The sequence below is a fragment of the Perognathus longimembris genome, chromosome 5, assembly GCF_023159225.1.
Source record: "Perognathus longimembris pacificus isolate PPM17 chromosome 5, ASM2315922v1, whole genome shotgun sequence".
NCBI classification, from domain to species: Eukaryota; Metazoa; Chordata; class Mammalia; order Rodentia; family Heteromyidae; genus Perognathus; species Perognathus longimembris.
Window position 1 is genome coordinate 83,037,263 of NC_063165.1, and position 25,881 is coordinate 83,063,143.

General features: G+C 50.6%; 1 protein-coding gene across 3 annotated transcripts in view; it reads left to right on the forward strand.

Moving 5' to 3' along the window:
* The window catches only part of LOC125352045 (1-phosphatidylinositol 4,5-bisphosphate phosphodiesterase eta-1-like), an 89,468-nt gene that overhangs the window by 47,677 nt on the left and 15,910 nt on the right, over positions 1 to 25,881 (forward strand). For all 3 annotated transcript variants that reach the window (XM_048347232.1, XM_048347230.1, XM_048347231.1), the window contains exons 3-9: positions 13,135 to 13,281; positions 14,486 to 14,729; positions 14,983 to 15,112; positions 17,895 to 18,065; positions 22,070 to 22,163; positions 23,469 to 23,672; positions 24,436 to 24,556. In XM_048347232.1, coding sequence (XP_048203189.1) covers positions 13,135 to 13,281; positions 14,486 to 14,729; positions 14,983 to 15,112; positions 17,895 to 18,065; positions 22,070 to 22,163; positions 23,469 to 23,672; positions 24,436 to 24,556 — 1,111 coding nt within the window. The remainder of the gene's footprint in view (positions 1 to 13,134; positions 13,282 to 14,485; positions 14,730 to 14,982; positions 15,113 to 17,894; positions 18,066 to 22,069; positions 22,164 to 23,468; positions 23,673 to 24,435; positions 24,557 to 25,881) is intronic.

Sequence of the window (25,881 nt, forward strand, 5' to 3'; positions counted from 1 at the left end):
GCTGAGAAGGGGGAGGGGGGCTGACAGGTAGGCCTCCCTGCAGAAAGACCCAGGGCAAACCCCCTTGCAGGGGAGGACATGCATGTGAACCCCCTCTCTTGAAATTGAGATTTACATAATAATCACCGAGGCCAGTGCATGATAAGCAATGTTTAATACGTGTTAAGGCTCAGAGTCCCTGTCCTTCCCTTCCGCCCTTCCTCCTTCATGCCCTCCCTCCCAGTCTGACTGGGGCTGGGGGGTTGAACTTCCGCTCCCTGGAGGGTTCATTCGGCACACAGAGTCCGTTTGACTGTAGAGTGATTTTTTTTTTTTTTGCTTTCAGGCCAATTTCATAATATTCAGGCCACACTCTGAACGCCTTAGCCTTCAGTCAGGTTGGGGCAGAGAACCAAGTGTCGTGTACAGGGACAGGGAGGAAATCTCCAGGTACATTCTGTGTCTGGCAGGAACCGTGGCTGTGTTCTTCCGTCTACTTCATCAGGGATTAGTGATTCTGTAGCAATAAATAAAATGAATACCATAAAAATTGATGACTAAAAATAAAAAAAAAAAACATAAACAGTACCAGGTCCAATTTTTATTTTTGTCAATCCTGGTTCTTGAACTCAGGGCCTGAACACCGTCCCTGGCTTCCTTTTGCTCAAGGCTAGCTGTCTACTACCAATTGAGCCACAGCACCACTTCCAGCTTTTTCTATATACATGGTGCTGAGGAATCGAACTCAGAGCTTCGTGTATGTGAGGCAAGCATTCTACCACTAGGCCATATTCCCAGCCCACCATTTTTTTTTTTAAATTAGACTTAACAAATATAAAGTTAGCCTCTCAAGTTTTTCTGGTAGGATGGGAGTTGTTTCAAATTATATGAATGGCCAGATGAATCTACTTACCTTGTTTTTGGCCAGTCCTACCCAGGCTGTAGACTGGTTAACTGCTCAGAAAGTGACATACTTTGAGACACCAATGTAATTAATTTGTTGGGGTTGAAAAGTCATATGTAGAAGCCCTCATTTAGGAAAAAATAACCCCCCCCCAAAACAACTTGCCAAGTTGCCTCTTGGTTTAAATTTATTACGTGAATAATTTTCCTAACGCCACTACCTCCGCCACACGTTTCTTTCCTTCTTGAAGAGCCTCCAGAGGCTGGCTCTACTCCAGGCCGTCTGGCTATCAGCCCGGCTCTGGGTGGGGGGAGTGTTGGTTGGACTGTTCTTCTTCCCTGGTGGGTGCTGGTGTGGGTCAGGACCGGACCCAGGCTGGCCATGTCCGTGTAAGGCAATGAGGGCACCACGGGTGAGGGGTCTGCCCTTTCCTCTTGTGCAGACACCCGTGTCTGGAGCCTCGGTGGCCATCTGGCAGCAGACCCAGTTAAAGTCACCAGACTAGAACGGGGAAGCAAAATGACGTTTGTTAACGAACTGCCAAAACAGACTGGGCCGTTTACTACTTTCCTAATGTCTGGAAACATATTGCCTCAGCGGTGTGTTCGCCTGTCTCTTGCTTGCGGTCCAGTGTGACTGCATGGTGGATTGCAAGTCGCTCCGGGCGCGCGAGTTGGGTTTCTGGGACGCGTGGGAAGGGACGGATGGCTAGGGATCTCTCCCTGTGTGGCGTTCTCCTGGGTGTGGGGCTTCCTCACGACACCCTCTCGGGCCTGCAGGGCCTCTGTGGGATTGGTTCCGCCAGCCGGGTGCTCAAGGGCTCAAGGTGTGCTGCCCCCAGCAGGACTCATACTCTGAGACGCAGGGCAGGGCCACCCTTTGGGCCGGAGGCGTGTGAGTGAGTCCCATCTTTGAGTGTTGGGGAGAGGTGGGGTTCTCCCAGAGCTGGTGTAGATCGGGGCTATGGGAAATGGCTTGGAAGTGCTCCCGCGGGCGTGGCTTTGAAGAGAATGGGCGAGGCCGACTCGGGCCTCCTGGTCCCAGACTAGAGATGGAAGGCAGAAGATCCTGCTTTAAGGACCGAACTTTGGAGTGTGAAATATTTAATCCCCACCTACAAGTTGCTTTACAGCCGGTTTGCTCGTGGACCCGGGTGAGCGTTCCAGAAGGGGTCGATGCTCCCTGAATAACTGTGAGACGCGGCCTTTGGTGTCAGGAGGCGGGGCTCTTTTCCTGGCGCGGGAGGGACGACAGTGCATTATGGGTGGATGGAGGGCTGAGGTCAGATGGCTTGGTGGGCCGCTGCTTGCGGCGCCCGGGAACATGCGTGCTCACGGGACCTTGGGCTGTCTCCTACCTTCCTGACCACCGTTCCGTGTTCCGGACCTCCAGCTCCCCGTGTCTGCCTCGGAGCTTCATGCCTTGTGCTCACAGGTGACTTACAAGGTCACGTACCGCCCGGCGCCCTCAGCTTTCTTCGGAAAGGCGGGTGGGGCGGGGAAGCACTTGGGACCCCACCGCGCTTGGTGTCTACGGGCCTGCAAAACCAGTATCCTCGAGCGGACGCAGGTCTACTTCCCGACCAGCCGCAGGGCTGCCGTTTGGATGGCCGAGGGTGGAGAAAGTTCACCCTCAGTGCACTCCGGCCAGGAGCCCTCAGGCTCCCCCATCAAGGGAAAGTCTTCCCCACGAGGAGCCCACCCATTTATACCTAGGTCCCGTAACCACGGGCCTTCCTGTTTTCCCCGGGGCAAAGTCCTTTTTCATGACACCGATTTCTCACAGCCGCACCCCATCTACAACTTACTTGTCTGTTATGGGGCCTGAACTCTGGACCTGGGTTCTGTCCCTGAGCTCTTTTTATTGTTGTTTTTCTGTCGGTCGTGGGGCTTGAACTCAGGGCCCGGATGCTGTTCCTGAGCTCTTTTTTTTTTGTGTGTGCTCAGTGCTGGCGCTCAGCCCCCGTGAGCCACGGTTCCACTTGTGGTTTTCTGTCGGTTAACGGATAGAGTCTCACAGACGTTCCTTCCCAGCTGGCTTGGAACCGCGATCGTCAGATCTCAGCCTGCCGGGTAGCTAGCTAGGGTGACAGGCGTGAGCCCCGGCGTCAGCTTTTGTCCGCAGGGAATGCGCGCCTTCGATGGGCACATCTTTCTCCGCTGCTGTGTTGGTTCCCCGTTCTCGCTAGAAGCCTGGTTCAGTGCAGGCAGCTGGGCCCGTGCCTGGTGCTGAGATTCCCGGAGCTTTCCTTTGCCAAGTTAGTCGCCTTCCCCCTCACCCTTGCGCAGTCCCTGGGCACAGACACGATGTCGATTTTCTTTTCCCTCTCTGGAGAGCGTACGTACCCTTTCTGGCCTCAGTCCCCGAGGGCGTCTTCGCCTCCACCGCTGACATTTCTGTGGGCGTGGCGGCCCTCCGAACCCCCTCTGGACCCCCTCCCGAGTTTGACCGGCCTCATTTTGGCCTACTCGCTCAAAGGTTCCCCATGCCTTTCCCCAGCTGGTCCGGAGGTTTCCGGTTGTCATAGCAACCATCCTGCTTCTCTGGTACCCATTGTCTGCGTTTGCTTTCTGGAGCTGTGACCAAAATACTGAAGAGATGGGTCAGGCATTGGGGCTCACGGGCTGCGGGACCCAGCATCGCCACGTGGGGGTTCGCGGGCAGGACCGTGCTCCCCTCGTGGCCGCTGGAAGGAGACGCAGAGGGAGGCCACCACCCCACGGTGCAGCCCCCCGCGGGCGTGGCCCCAGGTCCTCGTCTCCAGAGCCCCTCCACATGCTGATGGCCGCGCGTTGAGACCGTGAGCCTTTGCGGGAGGGGAGGGTGGGTGGCTTCCCGGCCCAGCCGGGCCACTCCCTTGCTTCCTCGCCACGCACGATGCTTTTCCCCCCGTCCCCCGGGCAGCTCTCACGTCCTTCCACGCTTTCCTCCGCGCCACTCCCTCCCCGCACCGCGGTCTCGGCCCCGGCTGCTGCCCCGGCGAGGAGGTGAGCCTGCCCCGCGCTGGGGGTGCGTGGACGTCCGTGCGGACGTGCACACACACACACCCCGGCCGTGCCGCGACACTGCGTCTGAGCCGAGGGACGGTCTGGAAGCCTGAGGGCTGGAGGGCGGTGGTTCAAATGCCCGCCCCTTCCCCTTCCCCTTCCCGCTTCCCGGAAGAGACCGCAGGGAACGTCACAGCACATCCAACCCCCCACCCCCCCACTTCCCGCTTCCCGCTTCCCGCTTCCCGGAAGAGACCGCAGGGAACGTCACAGCACATCCAACCCCCCCACCCCCCCACTTCCTGCTTCCCGCTTCCCGGAAGAGACTGTAGAGAATGTCACAGCACATCCAACCCCCCCACCCCCCCACTTCCTGCTTCCCGCTTCCCGGAAGAGACTGTAGAGAATGTCACAGCACATCCAACCCCCCTACCCCCCCACTTCCTGCTTCCCGCTTCCCAGAAGAGACCGCAGAGAACGTCACAGCACATCCAACCCCCCACCCCCCACTTCCTGTTTCCCACCACCCCCCTTCCCGCTTCCCGGAAGAGACCGCAGAGCACCCCACGGCACGCCCATCTGCTCCGACCACGCACGCGCACGCTTGGCCGCTAAGCTCACAGTGCTTCTCACCTTTTCCCCATTTTCAGGTTTTTCTGATGTTCTCTCGATGGGTGTTACGATCTGCAGCATTTCACAGGTTTGGGGTAACAACTCCAATCAGAACGCCGCGAATACCCTGTGAGTCCCGCTCAGCTACTCAGTGATGCCTCGGTGGCATTTCGATGTTTTTTCTTTCTTTTTCAAGGAAGCTTAAGATAGTAGGGTAAAGGTTTGAATGAGGGCAAACCATTTTTTTTTTTGAAAAGGTAAACCTGGGAGAATTCTGTTGTATATTTTGTTGAACACACTCGGGTCTATTTGTGTGTGTGTGTGTGTGCGCACGCACATTCGTGCATCAGCCTGTCCTGGGTTGAACTCAGGGCCTGGGTACAGTCTTTGAGCTTTTTTTTTGCTCACGGCTACATGTCTTACCACTTGAGCCACAGCTCCGCTTAGGGCTATTTGAAGGCTAATTGAAGATGAGTCTCACTCACTGGCTTTCCCGCCTGGGCTGGCTTTGAGCGGCGATCCTCCGATCTCAGCCCCCTGAGTTGCTAGGATGACAGGTATAAGCTACCATCTGCAGGCTATTGCTTATGTCTTTAGGATGGACTTTTGGAAATAAAAACAAAACCTGCCCACTGGAGTTTAGAGGCCTGCTTTCAGTGCATCCAACTAGCTTTCCAGCAGGTTGTGGTTAGAACGATGGGGCCAACTTCAGTGTGGCTGGCGTTGTCCACTGCCATTGCCAGAGCTTGGGCAACGCTGGTTTGAGCTTGTTAGATAGAGGCTCTGGGGAACCGGAGCGCTGTCTAGGGAAGGTATGATCTCTTCGTTTCCTGTTACTTGACTCTCTAAAATGTCCCGCCTATTATTTGTATGCTGGGGTTTCACTTTAACCTGTTTGTTGATGTGTATGTGTGACACACACGTACATATGTATGTATATATAGAGAATGATCGTCACCTCTCTGCCACTTTCCCTTCTCCCTGCCCCAAACAATCACATCGAGGTTTCTTGTTCCATTTTCACACGTCTGTAAAGGCTTTTGACTGTATTTCCTCTCCCTCCTCCTCTCTATTCATCTGACTCGAGTTTGACTCAAGATCCGTTTGCATGAAATCAGTTAAGAATTTGTTTTGACTTTTGTTCGTTTTGACACCAAGGGATCAGCCGTATAAACCGGGAATTGGTGAAGGAAATAGAGACTCGGGTTTGTAATTGTGATCTACTGAAGGAATATGAATTGATTGGGTTTTACAATAATATCCTTCTTTTAAGAAATGCCATTTGGGGACCCTGCAAGGCAGACGGAAGCGTGCGGTGACTTTATGAAGTGAATTAGGCCGCAGCGATCCCCAAACAGTGCCTAATCTGTGCTAAGTCGGCCTCATGTGCCCTGTAAGGAGAGGACTTAGGGTGGGGTATGAAGGAAGTCAGATAAAAGTGATAGTTGGTTCTCAGGGCTCAACTAACACAGCACCTCTGTCCTGGGCGCCAGTTAAAACCGATCTGAAATGTAAGGGAAGCAGCAGCTGCGGCCACGGGGTCTTGGGGTAGCGGGCCGCGATTATTGGCCTGCAGGACTCCCCATCTTGATGGAGTGTTTTATGTCTTATCAGTCGTGGGGAAGCCTACATGTGCCCGAGCGGTGGGCCTTTGCGTCTCTCATTGCACCGCCTGCAAATTGAGGCCCGCAGAGGGACAGAGAACCTCCGGCCCCCATGTGCTGCTGCCGGCTCTCGCCTGAAATCCTAACTCCGAGTGGGGCTGAGACTGGGAGGGTTGGGAGGGTCAGGGTTCAAGACCAGCCCAGGCAGAAAAGCTTGTGGGACACCCCAGTTAATCCAAAGCTGGGCACAGGGGTACAGTGCTGTCATTTAAGCTTTGTGGGGGGGGGGGCCTGGGATTCTCTAAGCGATTTTAATATACAGCCAGGGTGGGCTCCCTGAGAAAGCTCGGTAAAGTGGCAACATTCGTTCTCCGTCACCGCCAGTACTTACTGTGGCTTGAGAATTTTGTCCCCAGTGGTCCAGAATAATGTGTTATCACTGAATAAATGATGCAGTGTTATAGAAGGATGACGTCACTATTCTCTTCAGATAGTTGTACCAAGGCTTCAGCTTAACACGTCCTTCTATGGTGTCACCCTTCCGTCTTTCTCTTTCCCCATCTATCTCCCCCATCCATACCATCAGGTTGTCTGGTTCTGTGTTCATCGATGTATGTTGGGTTTTGTGGTAGAATTCACCTACCATTTCTCCCTCCATTGGTCTGTTCCTAGTCCTTCCCTTCCTTCAGCTTCTAATACTCATTTTGTTACCAGGTCAGTCCACTGTTTATAAGAGTTACACGATGCAAACCCACCCCTGTAACCTTAATATTCTAAAATTAATTTCCACCCCGCCTCCCGATGAGATAACAGTAGATAAAATCAACAAGACCACATTGGTAGCATCGCATTCGCTTCTCATTCCCGTGGCTAAAACTTACAGGACAGAAATGTTGGCCGCCTATAAAACAGACCTTATTGGGAAGAAAAATATTACATGGAAGGACTTAGTAATATTAAAAAGTTTACATGTTAAAACTTAATTCATTTGACCCTTGCTTTGACCTGAGTCCTGTCATAGTTACATACCTACTTCACACACACACACACACACACACACTTGAGGGCACACATGGACTGCACACAAATGCCAAAATGCTACTGGGAAGTGTTTGGTTTCTAAGAGACTTTAGAGCAGTCTTCCCCACGGGAGTGACGTAGGCAATGAAAAGGAAATCAGTGAGCTTCCCCTGCCTGGTTCTCCCTGTGAAGAGTGAGAGAATGTTATCATAGTGAGCACCCAGTGCCTCCTGGGTGCTGCTAAGCTCAGCTTTGACTTTAAGGCCCTGCTACCTGTCTGAACAGCTGTGGAGGGGGGGGACGTTATATTTTATACAAAGGTTCACTGGATGTTCAAGCTTGTAGCAAGACACCCAGATGTTGGTTTGTTTTTAAAAAAAATAAAATAAATGCTGGGCACTGGTGGCTCAAGCCTATAAATCTTACCTACAGAAGAAGGCTGAGATCTGAGAACAAATCTGAGATCCGAGTTCAGATCTGGCCACGGCTGGAAAATCCATGAGATTCGTATCTCCAGTTGACTACCTAAAAGCTGGAAGTGGGGCTGTGGCTCAAAGGATAGAGTGCTAGCCTGAGCAAAGGAAGTTCAGAGACAGCGCCCAGGCCCTGAGTTAAAGAACCAGCACACACACACACACATAAACACACTCACGCACACACACGCGCGCACACGCGCACGCACACACAATTCTAAAAGACCTTCCGAAGAGCTGGAACTTTGTCTTGTGGAAAGAAAGTAACACGTTCAAGAGGAGGATCAGTGTTAGAATTCTCCTGGAAATGACTTTGAGGCTTCAGAAAGGAGGATGTTGGGTGACCTCGGTCGGGCAAGCCACCCACAGCACGGGGAGTGATGGCGTCATCTCCAGAGCCCGTCCCCGGCACCGCAGTCCGTCCCCCCCCCCGCCCCCCGAACCTTCCAGAACCCGGGAAAGGATTTTGTGTGTGCTCAGGATGAAACAAACGCACCCTTGACTTCTTTGAGGATGTTAGGGAATCTCTCTCTCCTTCTGGAAACACACCGTGGAGCGCTTTTTCCACAGAGATGAAATTGTTCTCGCGCCCACGCGGCAACAAATCCATTCACAATAGTCCATTCGCATTTCTAGTTGGTCTGCTAACATTCGGTTGAGCTCCCAGTGTCTCACTGTGGCTGTGGCTCGGAGCGTGCCCTTGTGTGTGAAAACCTGCCTCAAGGTCACCTCGAGAATGGATCTGCCTCTTGTTTGTTGGAAAAGGACAGAGCTGGGAAGTATGTACCTATAGGTAAGGACGCACGCATGAAGATCCGCACACCCATACGTGTGTGGCCTGCTTTTTGTGTTCTTGTGGGGTGTTCCCTCCCTCCGTCCTCTGCCTGTTCAGGAGTCAGGATTCAGAGAGAAGCTCCTTCCCTCCCATCTCCTTCCTGTGAGATTTCCCCTCTGCCCCTGCAGGAAGCCACTTTCACTGCTACCTGGTTCATCTTTCTGGAGCGTCTTTTGTAACCCTACGCAGATGATCACATATACTTACTCCGCTCCCTTCATCGTTCTTCCTCCTTATTCGAGTGGCACCGCAGGGCTTCATTCTGCCTGTGCGCTTACTGTTCTGTTCAGCCAGTTCCCTGCTCAGTGTCCTTTTTACCTTAAGTTCTGGGGGGAGAGATTGAATGGGATAACGGGGGAGATGAAGGAAGAAGAACAAGACCCAAACCAGTATCCTCCTCCCGGGAAACCCAGAGACGGCCTGCTGAGTGAAGGAAGCCAGGACCCCACACTAGTACTTGGTAGGTTCTCCTGTATGAAGGATCCAGGAAAGGCCCAGGTGGGTAGACAGAAGGCAGGCCAGTGCTTGTCCTGGGCTGTGGTGGGAATCGGCAGGGCCTGCAGAGAGCTGGACTATTCCTCCTTGGGATGTTGGGGTTATTCTACAGTTAGACTGTCACATCATCTGTATGTATGATGCTACTGAGTTGAAGAGCTCATCGTGTATGAATCTTACCTCATGTAACCTGTGCCTTAGGAAAGCTGTTAAAAAAAAGATCAGCATCAGGTAGGATGTAGGACATCCCTAACCACCTGTTACTTCTAACACAAACACAGGCGGGAGAATCCGCCCCTTCTTCTTCAGACCAGCTGACGTTCTTGGAACCTTCCTAATGATACACACTTTCCGCACGGTCCTTTACACCAGAAGGATTTTCTTATTGTTTGATTTTTGTCTTGTTCACAGCCTCTGCTGCTTAGAGACTCAGTGAACTGAAAAATCCCCAAGGAAATTGTACTTATTGTAAGCTGATGGTGCCAGAAGCCCTCGATACGGTCCTTCAGAGGTGCTGAATTCGGAGGGACCGGGCCCCCATCTTGTGATGCCTTTCATTTCACCAATGAGGCCCCCTGACGGGTTTTCATTAAACTCTAATGGTGTCATAAAGTTAGGAATAAAGTCCTTGAGTCATCTGTTCTACTCTTTAAATATTTATGCTGCGCTGGTAGGCAGCCATGAAATGATGGTTATTAGGACTGTGCAGAAACACGGAAAGCTGCTTATAATACAGATGAGAAGAGCACGTGGCTTAGCTATCAGGATTCCGACGAGTGCGGCCATTAGCAAACAGGTGGAGGTCCGCCCCGAGCGCGGCGGACAGAAGCCGCCCGTGTGTTAGGCTGCCGGCCACCGCCCGGCAGATATTTGTTTCTCTATTCCGCGGACATTGCTGCCTCAAACGCAAACACTTCATTTTCTAACCTATGAGAGCTGCCCTAGGGGGAGGATGCAGGATCACAGGGGCTGTCTGCATATTGGCCTCCATTGGAGACCATTTCCTGAGCAGCTGCAGGCCCGGAAATGTGTGGGATGAGGTGGTGTGGTTCAGAGTCACCTCTGGAACCCGCTGCAGCCTGTCGGGTCCCCTCGGTGCGGCCGGCCGCCACAGCGTGGGGGGAAAGGGCCCGTACTGAGGTGGAGAATGCTGTTTCACCATCTCTACTGGAGACGGACCGTGAAGACACGGACTTGTGCTGACAGGTGAATGGTGTAGACGTGGACTTGTGCTGACAGGTGAAGGGTGTAGACGTGGACTTGTGCTGACAGGTGAAGGGTGTAGACGTGGACTTGTGCTGACAGGTGAAGGGTGTAGACGTGGACTTGTGCTGACAGGTGAAGGGTGTAGACGTGGACTTGTGCTGACAGGTGAAGGGTGTAGACGTGGACTTGTGCTGACAGGTGAAGGGTGTAGACGTGGACTTGTGCTGACAGGTGAAGGGTGTAGACGTGGACTTGTGCTGACAGGTGAAGGGTGTAGACGTGGACTTGTGCTGACAGGTGAAGGGTGTAGACGTGGACTTGTGCTGACAGGTGAAGGGTGTAGACGAGGCTGGGCAAGTATTTGATCTCTACCATTGCCGACTTTTACACAAAGACTGCCTGAGTTTGGCTTATTTTTCTAGTGCTGAGCCTGAGTCCAGACCCTCCAGCACGACTAACAAGTGCTGACGCACACGCGCCACTGTCCCAGTTTTCTTAAGGAAGATTTGTCGTTCTCATCTCAACATCAATTGGTTGTATGTGGAGTTCTGTGGTTTTTTTGTTTTTGTTTTTTTCCAATCCTGGGACTTGGACTCAGGGCCTGAGCACCGTCCCTGGCTCCTTTGTGCTCAAGGCTAGCACTCTGCCACTTGAGCCACAGCGCCACTTCTGGCTTTTTCCATATAGGTGGCGCTGAGGAATCGAACCCAGGGCTTCATGTGTACAAGGTGAGCACTTTACCACTAGGCCGTCTTCCCAGCCCTGGGGTTCTGTTTCAACACGTCCGTTTATGCATACAATATATACAATGGATCGTGGTCAGAGTTACCCTCTCTGTCATTCTTCCTCCTTCCACCTCACCCTTTTCAAACCAGTCTCAGTAAGCCTCAGTTTCACACAGGTACATAAAGTCTTTTGATCACATTTGCTCTTTTTTCCCCTTCTCTTTTCCTCTCCCTCCCATTAGTACCCAGAGTCAGACAGGACATGTTCCATGTCTTAATATTCCTGTTTGTTAAAGTACAAGTTAATTCTTCAGAGGCTTCTTTCCTCACAGTGTCTCATGCACGTATATACTGTACTTCAGTCAGACTATGTAGTGTGTGTGTGTGTGTGCGCGCAAGTATGCGCGTGTGCACGTGTGCCTGCGCTGGTACTAGAACTTGAACTCAGGGCCTGAATACTGTGTCTTAGGTTTTGTTTTTTGTTTCTCTCTCTCTCTCTCAAGATTGGCTCTCTTCCACTTGAGCTCCACTTCTGGCTTTTTGGTGGTTAATGGAAGTTAAGAGTCTCATGGACTTTTCTGCACAGGCTGGAGTTGAACCAAGATCCTCAGATCTCAGCCTCCTTAGTACTAGGATTCCAGGTGTGAGCCACCAGTACCTAGCTAGTTTCTTTCTTTTTTTGTATCTGAGTAGCAGGTAATTGCATAGATCTATTCCTGATCTCTTCCTGTTGGCTGTCTCCGTAGCTCGGCCATTGTGAGTAGTGCCAACTTACTTTCCGAAGACAAATGACCATGACTGGCCGGATAGTAGGCTGGATAGGAGGACAGTTCTATTTTTAGTTCTTTGAGAAACTTTTATAGCGGATTTCATAGTGGTTTCACTAGTTTACATTCCCTCCAACAGTGTAATAGGGTTCCTCCCCACCCCTAAATCCTCACTGCATTTGTTGTTGTTTGTGTTCTTTATGATGGCCATTCTGACCGGATGAGATGGACTCGCAGTGTCCTTTGATTTGCATTTTCTTTATGGCCAGGATGTTGAGCCTTTCTTTGTGTATTTATTGACCTTTTAGACTTTTTTTTCAAGAAGTACTGGAGTTACCATAATACTGAATTTCAGATTCGACTACAGAGCCATACTAACAACTGTATGGCACAAAAACAGGTCCAAAGACCAACTGATTAGGAGACCCAGAAACGAGTCCTTGAACTTATAGCCATCTGATTTTCTTTTGTTGACAAATAACCCAAAATGTGCTTCGGAGGAAAGACGTTCTCTTCAGCAACTGGTGCTGGGAAAACGGATGATCCACGTGGAGAATAACTAAAAAATAGACCCCTACTTCTTACCCTGTCCCAATATTAAGTCACAACACGTCAAGGCTCTTCGTCGAAGACCTGAACGCATAAAGAAAGCAGGTGGGTGATGGACAAAGTCATCCAAGACTCACGGAATGGCTGAGGAGTGCTGCTGACACGTGGAAACAACCACAAAGAGCAGACATGCTCAGCAGGCTTCATCTAAGGCAGACTGGATATAAAATTGCAGCTCTAAGTAAGACTATAAGTGATTGGGACATTATCTGAGTTCAGTTGTGCAAAAATCAGTTTAAACAAATGTTTTACATTCAGTTGTGAAAAGCCGATGTTTCCTTATTACTTAAAAATTTAACTGTTTACAAACATAAAAATATAAGGATCTAAGTCTGCGTGTAACTATAACCCAACTTAAACAGTTGTTGGCACTTTGCTAAGCTTGTTTCTATTGGTTGCATGTTAAAGCATTCTTATTGGTCTGGGGCTGTAGCTCTATGTCAGAGCAATGCATAGTGTACACAAGGCCCTGAATTTGAGTCCTAGCACCACAAAAAAAAAAAAGAAAGAAAGAAAGGAAGGAAGGAAGGAAGGAAGGAAGGAAGGAAGGAAGGAAGGAAGGAAAAGCAAACAAGTTAGGAAAAGTTAACATTGTGAGTTATTTTTTCGTCTGGCTGTGTAAAAACTCACAAGACTTGTAAAACTTGCTTAGAAGCATAGGTTCAAGTGGTCATGAGTTTCGTACTGGAAAACAGAAGAAAAGATGCAATCTTGGAAGCAGAATTTATTTTTGTCAGTAATGTGTTTTTTTATTGCTGGTGGTGTAAGCTGGATGGATTCATTCTGTAATAATTCTCTTTCACGTTACCTCTTCTGATCCTTGTCTTCGGGAAGTTTTGCTTGATACTGTGCTCTGTATGGCATTGCGCATGTGCGGTGTGCAGCAGCTTATGTATGGGTCTTGGATCTCTTTTGCAGTTGAAAGATGCATGAGTGTCATGCAGTCCGGGACGCAGATGATCAAACTGAGGCGTGGGACCAAAGGGCTGGTCCGGCTCTTCTACCTGGACGAGCACCGGACCCGCCTCCGATGGCGACCCTCCAGGAAGAGCGAGAAGGCAAAAAGTAAATCTAACTTATGCATTCTTTGCTTGGATTGCCACAGTAATGCATGGGCGACACTAGTAGGTTCCGTGGAGCTCAGGTCTGTGTAAATGATGAAGTCTGTGGGGAAATTTAAATCCATGACATTTATGAATGCTATAAAGGCTGATATTTTTCTTGTGTTGGATGATGTGTTTTTGAAATCAGGACATGAGGTTTTAGAGTTGAGAACCTTTTACTTTCCCATCAAAGGTAAGGGACATAAATCTCATAGCCTTTAAAGTATAATGTGATATTCTAAGCAAGGTCCGCTGATTAATGAATTAGCAATGCTGTTGTAATGATACTCAATAAAAATGTCTAGCTGATCTCCGGTTAAAACTCCTCTCTCCTAGATTGTATTATCAGAATTAATGAAGGAGAACCATTAGGATAGGTGGACAGATGGATAGATGAATGGATAGATAGACAGGTGGTTGGCTGGTTGGGAGGATGGATGATGGATGGGTGGGTGGGTGGATGATGGCTGGATAGATGAATGGATGGATGGATAGATAGGTGCGTGGCTGGCGGGGTGGATGGGTGATGGATGGGTCGGTGGGTGGATGATGGATAGATAGATAGATGGATGGGTGGCTGGCGGGGTGGATGGGTGAAGGATGGGTGGGTGGGTGGATGATGGATGGATAGATAGATGGATGGGTGGCTGACGGGGTGGATGGGTGATGGATGGGTGGGATGCATGCCTGAATGACCAGGTGGGCAGACAGATGGATATAAATAGACAGCTTAGCAGTGCATTGGCTCGCTTAGCTTCGGGGGCTGAGAAGTGCCACCCTGTTCCCTCTGCACACTGGAGAACAGGGAAGTCAGTGAGTGGCGCGAAGTCTGTGTCTGGGGGCTGGAAACTGAGGGAGCCGACACTGAACTCTGAGGTGCCAATATCGGGTTTTTTGTTTGTTTGTTTTACTGTAGGTTCTAATACATCCTGAATCATTGCCTGTGGAGAACATAGTAAAAAAAAATACTTGGGAAAGTAAAATGCTATATAAAGGTGTTTCCTTGAAGGAAACAGCAGGGCGAGAGCTTCCCATTTGGACTGGGGCAACCACTGTAGATGATGATACTTCCGTTACAGCAGGGCGGTTCTGATTTTGTTTCCCACCCCCTACAGTAATTTCCTCCGCCCGTCTAATGACGGCCCTGCCCCTCTTGGCTCCCACAGTTCTCATCGACTCCATTTACAAAGTCACGGAGGGCCGGCAGTCGGACATCTTCCACCGCCAGGCCGAGGGCAGCTTCGACCCCAGCTGCTGCTTCACCATCTACCATGGCAACCACCTGGAGTCCCTGGACCTCATCACCTCCAACCCCGAGGAGGCGCGCACCTGGATCACCGGCCTCAAGTACCTGATGGCCGGAATCAGCGACGAGGACTCCCTGGCCAAGAGGCAACGGACCCATGACCAATATCCTCCCAGACTTCCGCGTCCGTGCCTGCGTCCTGTCTGCGCGTGTGTCGGGGCGTGTGTGTGTGCGCGTGTGCACGGGTGCGGCTCCGTGTCCCCGTTGGCTTCCGTCATGCGGAGACTTCAAGCTTCTCCTCTTCCTGCCTCTTTCTTTCGCTCTTTCTACCCCCTCGCCCTTCCCCACTGTCACCCAAAGGGCAGCTCTTGCCCTCGGATGACTGCATGGCTCGTGTTGTCCTTGACCCTGCTGCACGTGGGTGAAGCAGACCTTCGAGGAGGCTGATAAGAACGGGGACGGGCTCCTGAACATCGAGGAGATCCACCAGCTAATGCACAAGCTCAACGTCAGCCTGCCCCGCAGGAAGGTCCGGCAGATGTTCCAGGTACGGCGTCGCCTGGCCCGGCCCGGCCCCGGCCCCTCTCAGAGCCCCCGTGTGGTTAGGTGCATTGGAAGCTTCGTGGGTTTTGCTGGAAGCGAATCCTGCGTCTTCTGTATCATTTCCTCGCTCTCTGGTGAAGAGAGAGGCACTTTATTAGTTTTAAAGATGAATTTACTTTTTAAATGATCGTTTTTTTTTTTAAAAACGTAAAACTCCACAAATTACACTCTGATGATCCAAATAGACCAAGTGTTTTGGCACTGCTTTAAACGTTCTTCAAAGCCGGTGTGGGTTTAAATGATCTTGAAGTAGTTGTACTGAAGGGCTGCCATTCGACAGGTCAGTTTTTTCGTACAGAAGTGCAACGCATCTTGATCGATAGCCCCCCCCCCCACATCATGCTCCCTTATTCCTTCCCAACTCGCCTCCCCCTCAATTTTCCTAACGAGGGATTTTGTGTTTTCACACCAAAAAAACTTCACAAACTTAGCATGCATCCACAATGTCAGCTCTTCAGCTGCTTTCTGCTAGTGATCATTGTAGAAGTGTTCTGAGGAGGAGCGCAAATCCAATCCTCCTCAGAGCATGTTTTGTAATTATTTTTTCATTGGAAGTGACCAAGTAGGTCATGCTCTGCATGTAAAAATCAGAGCTAGGTGGGTCGAAAATACAACTCTGCACGATTACCTACACAGGGCTGTCGCTCAAGTGGTGGAGTGTTAGCCTTGAGCAAAAAGAAGCCAAGACAGTGCTCAGGCCCTGAGTTCAAGCCCCAGGACTGGCAAAAAAAGAATACTCATTACCTGATTTATGGAGCTGTGACCCCTTTGTACAATGCCTTAATGGTAACAATAAAACTATATGAAGTAAGCACATTTTTAAAAAAGAGCTGGATCCTGGTGGTTCATTCCTACAGTGTCAGCTACTCAAGAGACTGAAATTTGGAGGACTGGGGTTTGAGGCCAGCCTGGGCAGAAAAGTTGGCAGATTCTGAAATAAGCAGCACAGAGCAGGGCTAGAGGCACATGGCTTAAGTCACAGAATGCTGGCCTGGCAGGCATGGGGCCCTGAGTTCAAAATCTTAGTTATCACCCTACCCCCAGCACGCCCCTCCCCCCAAAAGAACACACAGAAGGGTTATATAATGCCTTAGGTACAGTGAGCCCTGTGTTTTCTAACCACGTGTTTTTATATAAGCATAGAAAGGTTATACAGTGTTGTATGTACAGTGAATCCTATGTTTCCTAACCCTTGTTCTTACGTAAGCGTAGAAGGGTTATACTATACTTTATAGACAGTGAACCCTGTGTTTTCTTTCTTTTTTTTTAAATTAAATTTTGTTGACAAGGTGTTGTGCAAAAGGGGTACAGTTACATAATAGGGCAGTAAGTACATTTCTTGTGATATCTTACACCCTCGTTTTTCTTTCCCTTCCCTAGATCAGGTAGGCATATATACAATATCCAGTGTACCAAAATCATATACAATAACCATGTGGGGTACGCCAAAGGAAGTTCACCTAGTACATTTACATAACGACAACAATAAAATCCTCCTGTTTCCTTCTCTTGGAGTTCTTTTTGCTCATCCTCATCTTATATGATCATGTGTACATAGCTGTTGAACTATTGTGATCCACTGATAGGTCTATCCTAGACCTTTTTATATTTGTTTAGTAATTGTTTGGTTTTAGATATATAATGTAAAGTCACTGACCCAAACATGTGGAACTACCATTTGAAAAGAAGCTTGTTATTTTGCAGACCTGGTCTCTACTGTCCCCCCGCCCCCCAACCCCTAACAATCATATATCAAGGAGACCATGCGCCTTTTTTCTCTGTGTTCTAGGCTTGTCTCGCTCAACATTATTTGTTCAAGTTCTGACCATTTCCCTGTGAATGCCATTTATTTTATCATTTCTAATCGCTATGTAGTATTCCATTGTGTACAGGTACCACATTTTTTTTGGATCCATTCATCTGTGGAGGGGCATCTGGGTTGTTTCCATATTTTGGCTATTGCGAATTGTGCAGCGATAAACATGGATGTGCAGATGTCTTTTTGATATCCTGGGACCTGTTGTTCAGGATAGATGCCTAGGAGTGGTCTGGCTGGGTCATAGGGTAGGTCTATGCTGAGCTTTTTTTGAGGCGCCTCCATACTGTTCTCCAGAGTGGCTCTACTAGTTTGCACCCCCACCAACAGTGGAGAAGGGACCCTGTGTTTTCTCTCCACTTGTTCTTACAGAAGGTCAGCACACGAACAATTGAGGTATGAGATGCAGCACTGAGTGGGGGACAGAGGCCTGTTCCTTTCTGTCCCCCAAAGGTGACCTTGTTTAGGGAAACTCTTGGTGGCAAGTGAGCTGGTTCATTGGAGAGCAGCATGAGGGAGCAGGGGGAGGAAGGAGGGCGACAGAGAGGCGGGAGCACCGGAGACAGAGGGAGGACTCCAGGAGCAAGTGCAGTGCCTAGAGCTGAGCAACCTGCCTCGCAGCTACTTGGGGAGCTTGGCCTCCCTTCGCCGTACTCTGAGCCTCCCTTTGCATCTGTTCTGCGCAGGGCTGGTGTTCAAATCTCGTGCTTTTGGCTGTTTTCTCCCACGCGCTGCGCTATTTGGAGGGCAGTGGGTAGGAGGTTTCTGTGCAGTGTCGTGCACGCGTTAGGTAAAGCTTTTAGACCAGTTTTAAGAAAACACCGAGAGTTTCGTGTCAGGGTCTCGGGGATCTATAGGGAATCTACGAGTGCAGGCGCCCACGTAACCTGCTCTTCCTCCCCCTCTTCAGGAAGCCGACACAGACGAGAACCAGGGCACGCTGACGTTTGAAGAGTTCTGTGTGTTTTATAAGATGATGTCCTTGAGACGAGACCTCTACCTGTTACTCCTGAGCTACAGTGACAAAAAAGATCACCTGACTGTGGACCAGCTGGCTCAGTTTTTGAAGGTGGAGCAAAAGGTATCGTGAAGTTGCTGAACTGGAGTTTTCTTTAACATACAGTGGAGAGGGCTGGAGGTGTTGCTAAGCAGAGGGGCCGTGCCTAGCAAGGGCAAAGCCACGGTTTCCAACCCCGGTACCATCACCACCACCACCATCGTCACCGCCACCAACAGTAACAATAAAACACTGCTCTCCTTTCAGAGACAGAGGTGGGGGCACTGTGAACCGAGGATAGAGGGTAACTATCATACGTTCATAAAAATCTTCTCTGAGAATCATGTAAAATGTATTTCTAGCAGAGGGGAAGTGGTCATTTGCACAGTGGCTTATTCCTGTTTTCTTTTACCTTAACTATACTGAGTATAGGCCCATATTTCCCCCCAAAGAAATGAATGTTAACCAGTGCATTTCATTTTTAATATATCAGCCGTGTTCTCTTTAGACCAGTCGTGTAAAATAGTAGTAATAGGTTTAACTGGTCAGGCAGCCAGTGTTGGAACACGTCCTTCTTTTAACTTAATTTTATGTATTATCATTAGTGCAAGTACTGGAGTTTGAACTCAGGACCGTAGGCTCTTGCTTGGCTTTCTTGCTCAAGGCTGGTGCTCTACCACTTGAGCCATAGCTCTGCTTTTGGCTTTTTGGGTAGGCTGGCTTCAAACCGCAATCCTGAGCTCTTAGGCTCCTGAGTAGCTAGGATGACAGGCTGGAGCCACCAGCGTCCCACTGTCCTTTTGTTTCTCATGGACAGAGGGTCACTTTACCAGATCCATCTTGTTGCAGACTGTCACCTGTCAGCCAGCGTCTTTATCCTTCCAGCTAAACCGTATCCCGATCCGCCTGTTGCAATCACGTGGTCATCGCTGTCCTCCCCTGTCACGCATTCGGAATGTGTCCCTAAGAATCACAGGCATTCTAGTGCCCTTACACGTGTGAGAAATAATTACACGCTCTGCTTTGCTATCAGTACCCCCTTTTAGTGGTACACTGATCTTTTTCACGTTTCCTCATAATGGAAGCATTCTTTTAAGAGCCTTTCCCCGAGCCTTTCTCTCGAATTGTTGTCTGAGTCACAATTAAAGCTGCGGAGAGACCTTTCAGCGTAATTATGTATCGTAATGTTTCTGCTGCCCCACGTGTAGTTCCCGGGTGACACTTTCTCAGAAAGCTTCATCTGTCCAAATGCTGTGATTGTGAAGTTGGTGGCTGAGCGTTAGGCGTGGGTTGGGGAAGTCAACAGTCGTTGTGGTGGTCTTACTCCTTTGGCTGATCTTTCATTCAAAAACCATCCGGAAATGCAGGAAGGATGCTTCCCCCCCGGTGTCAAACGCGAGGCAGAGTCCTGAAACTTGCCTGACCTCAACAGGAGGCACTGGGGACACCGAAATTTAAGCTCAGGGAAAGAGAAGCCACAAAACCACTTCCTTGTGCGGAGGAGACCCACACAGCTCCCCGGGAGAGGCGAATGGGGTTTCATAAAGCGGGGGGCTGGTGGCTGGAAACCCAGGCAGTGGTAGAAGGTTGGTGGGGCTTCTGTCCGCCGGCACAGCAGAGTCACCGTCCCTCCGTCCTGAGGTCGCGTGCGGGGTGCCGGAGGAAGATGGAGTAGAAGGACTAGGGACTAAAGCCTGCCCTCCCTCCCTCCCTCCCCGGGCTGGCTGAGCGCTGGGCTCATGGTGAACGCGGGGACTCTTGTGTCCCTGGCCTTTTGCAGTGTGACTCTGCACGGTGGGTCTGCTTTGCCGCCTCTGGCGTCCGAGCTGGCTTAGGGACTTGTTTTCACGAAGAGATCACCGCAGAGGTGACGTGTAGGTTCTGGAGCTTCCGGCGCCGGGAGCCTGGAGGATTCCACGCTCGCCGTGCTGGAAGTGCAGGGAAGCAGGCTGGCTTGGTTGGGAACACATAGTTTCATTGAGGCCCAGCTAGGACCAACACGGACAGTAGAAGCTGTGCTGGGCCCTCGGGCTGAGGTCAAGTGGCAGAAGCCTGTGGTCGCATGAAGAACCTTGGGTTAGAGCGGCAGGGGAACTGTCAGGGCACTCCAGCAGGTGCTGTTTTGTGCAGTTGTGATCAAGTGCACAGTTGTGTATGCATCTAGACTTGAGGAGTTTCTTCCTCCACAGAAACGGAGAAGGAAAGCAAAAAAATCAAAGGGTCACGTGCACATTGAGGACTGTAGCTCACTCCCCCAGTTCGGAGGGAATAATGGAGATCTAGCACCGATGTCAACCCGAGTTTCCCAGATTAATCCTCAGCAGCTTACAACTTGGGAAAAATGGCCTCAGGAAAACATGTCCTGCTGTAGTGAGTGAATAGGGACCCCCCCCCCAGGTGTGCCCAAGAACACGCCCAGATCCTATGAATGTATTGTGCACTAGATCCGAGTGCCAAATATTTATGCCTTCATAGATGTAACTAGGTTGAGAGGCTTATCTTCCATTCATGGCACAAAAGAAGGGACAGAAAAGAAGGGATGAAGAAATAAACACACATTAAAAAAAACCAAGATCTTGTGAAGGTCAGGCAGCTGTGGTGTATGAAGCCTTGAGTTCAAATCCCACTATCACTCAAAACTGGGTGGGGGGGAGGAATAAAATATTGAGTTTACGAGGGTTATTAGAAAGACTAATATTTTTAATGGAAAATCTCTATTTCACATGAAAGGCCATTATTATATTACATTTGAACTCGTAAGGAATTCTCTGCTCACTAACTCTATCCAGGGGTGTGGCTTGCTTTGTTGTTTAGCAATTGTTTAGATCTCAGGCGCTTCCTGAGTCCTGTTCTTGTCCCTGAATCTGGGAAACAAGGGCTTTCAACACTGAGTATTGCAAGGCCGACCCGGTCTTCTATGGCGCCGGTATTTATTTGGCTCCTTTTATCTTGCGACCAACAACGTATCTTTTTTTTTTTTTTTTTTTTTTGTCCAGTCCTGGGCCTTGGACTCAGGGCCTGAGCACTGTCCCTGGCTTCTTCCCGCTCAAGGCTAGCACTCTGCCACCTGAACCACAGCGCCGCTTCTGGCCGTTTTCTGTATATGTGGTGCTGGGGAATCGAACCTAGGGCCTCGTGTATCCGAGGCAGGCACTCTTGCCACTAGGCTATATCCCCAGCCCCCAACAACGTATCTTTAAGAGCACGTGTGCCAAACAGATGTGTTTAGTGTGCAGCAGACAGGTTATGGGGCTGCTGGGCGCTGGAGCTGCCGGTCCGGGAGGGTGCGGGGAGGTTCTGGCATCTCATTGACCTGTGGTGTTTCCGGGCAGTGGCTGAACACATAGGAAAGATGAGAAACTTCCTCAGAGGGCACATCAGTGACACCTGTGGGCACCTGCCTGGAAAGCAAGCACTTTATACAGCAGCTTTATTCCATTACAAAACAAGACAAAAAACACAAAGGAAATGTTCAATGGACTGTTTAGAAAACAAGAACAGAAGTCCTTGGAACACCGGTGTGGAGCCTGAGAGATAATGGAAGCTTTGAGGGATACGATTGAAATACGAAACCGCCTTTTCTCCCTAGCATCCTTCGTGCGTGATTTTTTAAAATGTCAGTCTTAGACTGTGAGGCTGAATTGATGCGGAATCAAAATATATATCGCCTGCTTTGTTTCTCCTTTGGGGATCAGACCCGGAGATGTATTTATGGCTGTGTGATACTCCCCGAGTCCGGCGGCGATGGAGAGCCAGTGACTCAGGCCGCGTGGGCCGGGGATGGTCTGAGCACCGGCGGGCAGCCCTCGGCTTGGCATTGACTGTTGGTCACATGCTAGCCCTTGTGTTCCTGAGTCCCCCGGAGCTGAGTGCCCGGGGCAGGGTCTCCTCGACGCGCCCCCAGTGCAGGGGCTTTCTCCTGGAGGCCCTGAAGAGTTCCGTCTGTGCCACAGTGATCTTGTCTTCGGGACTGCTGGCTAGCCACCTGTAGTTTTATGTCCGCATGGTGCAAAGGAACGTGTCTCACCGCACGCAGAGGGACGTGTCTCAGGGCTGCGCACACTCTATTAATATCCTCTTTTGCTTAGGTGAGCAATGTGACCGTCGACTACTGTCTTGACATCATCAAGAAATTTGAAGTTTCAGAAGAAAATAAGGCGAAGAATGTCCTCGGCATCGAAGGTAAAATAGCCACAGGTTTTCATTTTTCATTTCTTTGATTTAATTGGCTAAATTAAATTCCAGTAAAATCAGGAGATAGTCATGGAATTTGAGATAATTCTAATAACCCCCCCCCCCAAAAGGGTCATATTTTCCCGCAAAGGAAATGCCATGATGTTGATTTTTTCCCTCTTGCTTTTATTTATTTATTTGCTTATTATTTGTTTTTTTTGTGCCAGTACTGGGTCTCGAACTCAGATCCTTGAACTCTTTGCTCATGTCTGGTGCTCAACTACTTGAGCCACACCTCCCTCCGGTGTCACTTTTCTCTCTTATTTCTGCCACGTGTTAACCACAACCTATGATCCGTTCCAAGGCTTGTTTGGGCTTTTTCTCAGATGTGGAAAGAGGCTCCTCCTGGTGCTTTCAGAATCAGTCACCTATGCATCTCGTGGCTTGAAATAGACATATTTCTTTGCCAACTGCTAGTGACTGGCTCGGTTGTTCCTAATAGGTAGCATTGCAGAAGCTTTTGGAACCGCAGATCTCGTTACTGTAAGTCCCTTGAGGCAACGAGACCCTAAGAAATTACATAGTCCACCCACACTGACCTGCGCTCAGAATTGTGCTCCTAGCATCTTATACATGAGTAAAATTGCGTGAATACAGCAGCATGTGTGTGTAACTCCTGTGCACTTAAAAGAGGCAGAGAAGTAAATCGCAAGCCATAAACCAACAGGAAGGGACAGGGACGCAGCTGTCTGAAATCTTCCAACATGGAGCCAGTCTCCCCCGGTTTGGTGATAGGTCTCTGGTTTTCCGTTGTTCCCAATGGCTGTGGGAAAAAGGTGTTCACTTTTTTTTTTTTTGGTCGATTGTGGGACTTGAACTCAGGGCCTGAGTGCTGTCCATGAGCCTCTTTGTGCTCCAAGCCAACAGTCTACTACTTAAGCCATAGCATCACTTCCAGATTTTGAGTGGTTAATTGGAGGTGAGGGTCTCACAGGGACTTTTCTGCCCAGGCTGGCTTTGAACCATGATCCTCCAAGCTCAGGCTCCTGAGTAGCTAGGGTGATAGGCACGGGTCACTGGCGCCTGGCGGGGTTTGTGTTTCTGCTGCTGCTGTTGTTGTCCTCAGGACTTTGAGTTTTTTATGAGCCATGGCCTCTCGATGTTGCCAGGCTCCGAACAGCTGGATTCGGGCATTAGCGATGGGTCACAGCTCCTGCCTCGTCAGGGGGCTTTGATTCCACGTGTTAATCCTTGGAGTAGAGGGTAAATAAAAGAAGAGGAGTCACTTACAGTGCTCTGCTCTGTCTCCCCAAGGCTTCACCAACTTCATGCGCAGCCCTGCCTGTGACGTCTTCAACCCCGGGCACCAGGAGGTGTGCCAGGACATGGACCAGCCGCTCTGCAACTACTACATCGCGTCCTCGCACAACACCTACCTGACCGGGGACCAGCTCCTCTCGCAGTCCCGCGTCGACATGTACGCCCGCGTGCTTCAGGAGGGCTGCCGCTGCCTGGAAGGTGCGTGCGCTTCACCGCCGGCCGGACGTGGCCACGTCCGTGTCCGTGGGGTGAAGTCAGGGAGGCGGTGGTCGTGGGTAATTTAACAAAATGGAAAAGAATAGGGTGGAATCGGAGCGGGTGTAAGTGAACCGTCAAGGAGAGCCCCGTGAGTGAGGTGAGTGGAACGGCGGAGGGCCGGAGTGAGCTTGAAGACGTCCGTTAAGAACGAGCACCCTGGGGGCTGGGGATATGGCCTAGTGGCAAGAGCGCTGGCCTCGTGTACATGAAGCCCTGGGTTCGATTCCCCAGCACCACGTAGATAGAAAATGTCCAGAAGCGGCGCCGTGGCTCAGGTGGCAGAGTGCTAGCCTTGAGCAAAAAGAAGCCAGGGACGGTGCTCAGGCCCTGAGTCCAAGCCCAGGACTGGCCAAAAACAAACAAACAAACAAAAAACTAGCACCCTGGATGGGCACGTTTGGTTGGACTTAGATCAACCTCCAACTTTGCTTTTGGTAAATTCCAGGCTACTTCTGAACACGAGACCTTGGTAAAGCTACAAGCATCTCAAAAACAGTGCATGTGTTTGTAGGTACGAACACTTAGAGAAGGCGTTACCTCCCGTTGCTATTAAGTGTGCCAGGAGACCGTTGCCTCTGTGGCGACGGTTTCATCCGTTTCATAGCCACCCGTCTCACATTTAGAACCAAAACGTGCCTGCTGCCCCCAGCAACGCTCGTAAGCCCAGTGGCTGGCTGTTGACGCGCGGTTCTGCTTTTGGCAGTTGACTGCTGGGACGGGCCGGACGGGGAGCCGGTGGTCCACCACGGCTACACGCTCACGTCCAAGATCCTCTTCCGGGACGTCGTGGAGACCATCAATAAACACGCCTTCGTGAAGAACGAGTGAGTAACCAGCAGCTCTGCCCCAGCCTGGGCGCCTGCAGACCGTCCCTGCTTCCCACTCTCCGGTTCTGCCATTTCCGCCATCCTCATCCTCAGCCTCTGCTCCCTCCCCCACCCCATTCTCTCCCAGCCCACCTCCCGGACCTTGTCCTTGAAAAGCATGACCTCTAAATCCCTAGGTCTAGGGCACAGAGCTTCCACAGAACGCCCGGAAACCTAGGTTGCTGGGCGTATACGGCATTAGAGAATAAAAACCCAATCACCTCTGTGCTGCTAGACTCGCTGGATGTCCTGCGTGAAGAAGCGTCAGCATCCTTGGATCATTTGACCTTTTTCATTGGCAATGGAAAAGGTTAACTATTTCCTCCCCAACACTTGCATTTGGGGCTCCATTTTTATATTCTCCTCTCCATGGCTGTCACTGCTCTCTCTCTCTCTCTCTCTCTCTCTCTCTCTCTCTCTCTCTCTCTCTCTCTCTCTCTCTCTCTCTCTCTGTCCCTGTGATTTTCTGGTTCATCTCCTCACTTCCTTTAGTCGTTACTATTTCCTAAGGCCCACTCTTTGGATATTTAACGGATTATAACTCTGGAACCCTTTCCCGACGGTCACGATCTCTGTAGGAAAATCATCCTCAGTAGTCACACGACTGTTTACCCACAGTGTGCCCAGCCCCACACTGGCCCCACGCGGCCCTGCGTCCAAGGTGCGCCCGGGCCTCCTTCTGCCGGCCCTCCTCTTGTTTCTCAATTTTTCCTCTGAGCTGGGCCGGCCTTGTCCACCCACCACCGGCCGCAGCCACAGGGGAGGCTTCCTCGCTTCCCCAGCTCCTCTCGGTTCTCCTTCCCGCGTTCTCTCTGGCATCCCTGCCTTCTCTCATCTTCACATCCCCTTGGTTCGTCCTCCTCAGTGGTGCTGCGCTTTCCTTTCTGAAATCCAGGCTTGGGGTTGTCCCTCCTCTCCTTGGCATCCTTTCAAAGGCCCTCTCTGTTCTACCCAGGCAAATCCTCGTGCCCCCTTAGTGCTCCACAGAGACATAGCATCCAGCGGCCAGCGGAGTTGTCCTAGCAAATGCTATTCTCCCAAGTCCCCGCGTACAGGTGCTCACCTGTCCTTCAAGAACATGCCCCCCTCCCCCCACCCCCCGCAGATTCCAGTCTCCCCTGTCTCTGTATTTAGTATCTGATCCTTTGGCGTGTTTGTCCTGGGCGGCGCGCTGTCACTTAAGATACTCTATCAGCCCTTTGCGTGTTATTTTTTGAGGTTGGGTCTTACTTTCTGCTTGGCCGGCCCATCCTCTGAACAGCAGCCTCCCAGTCTCTGCCTCC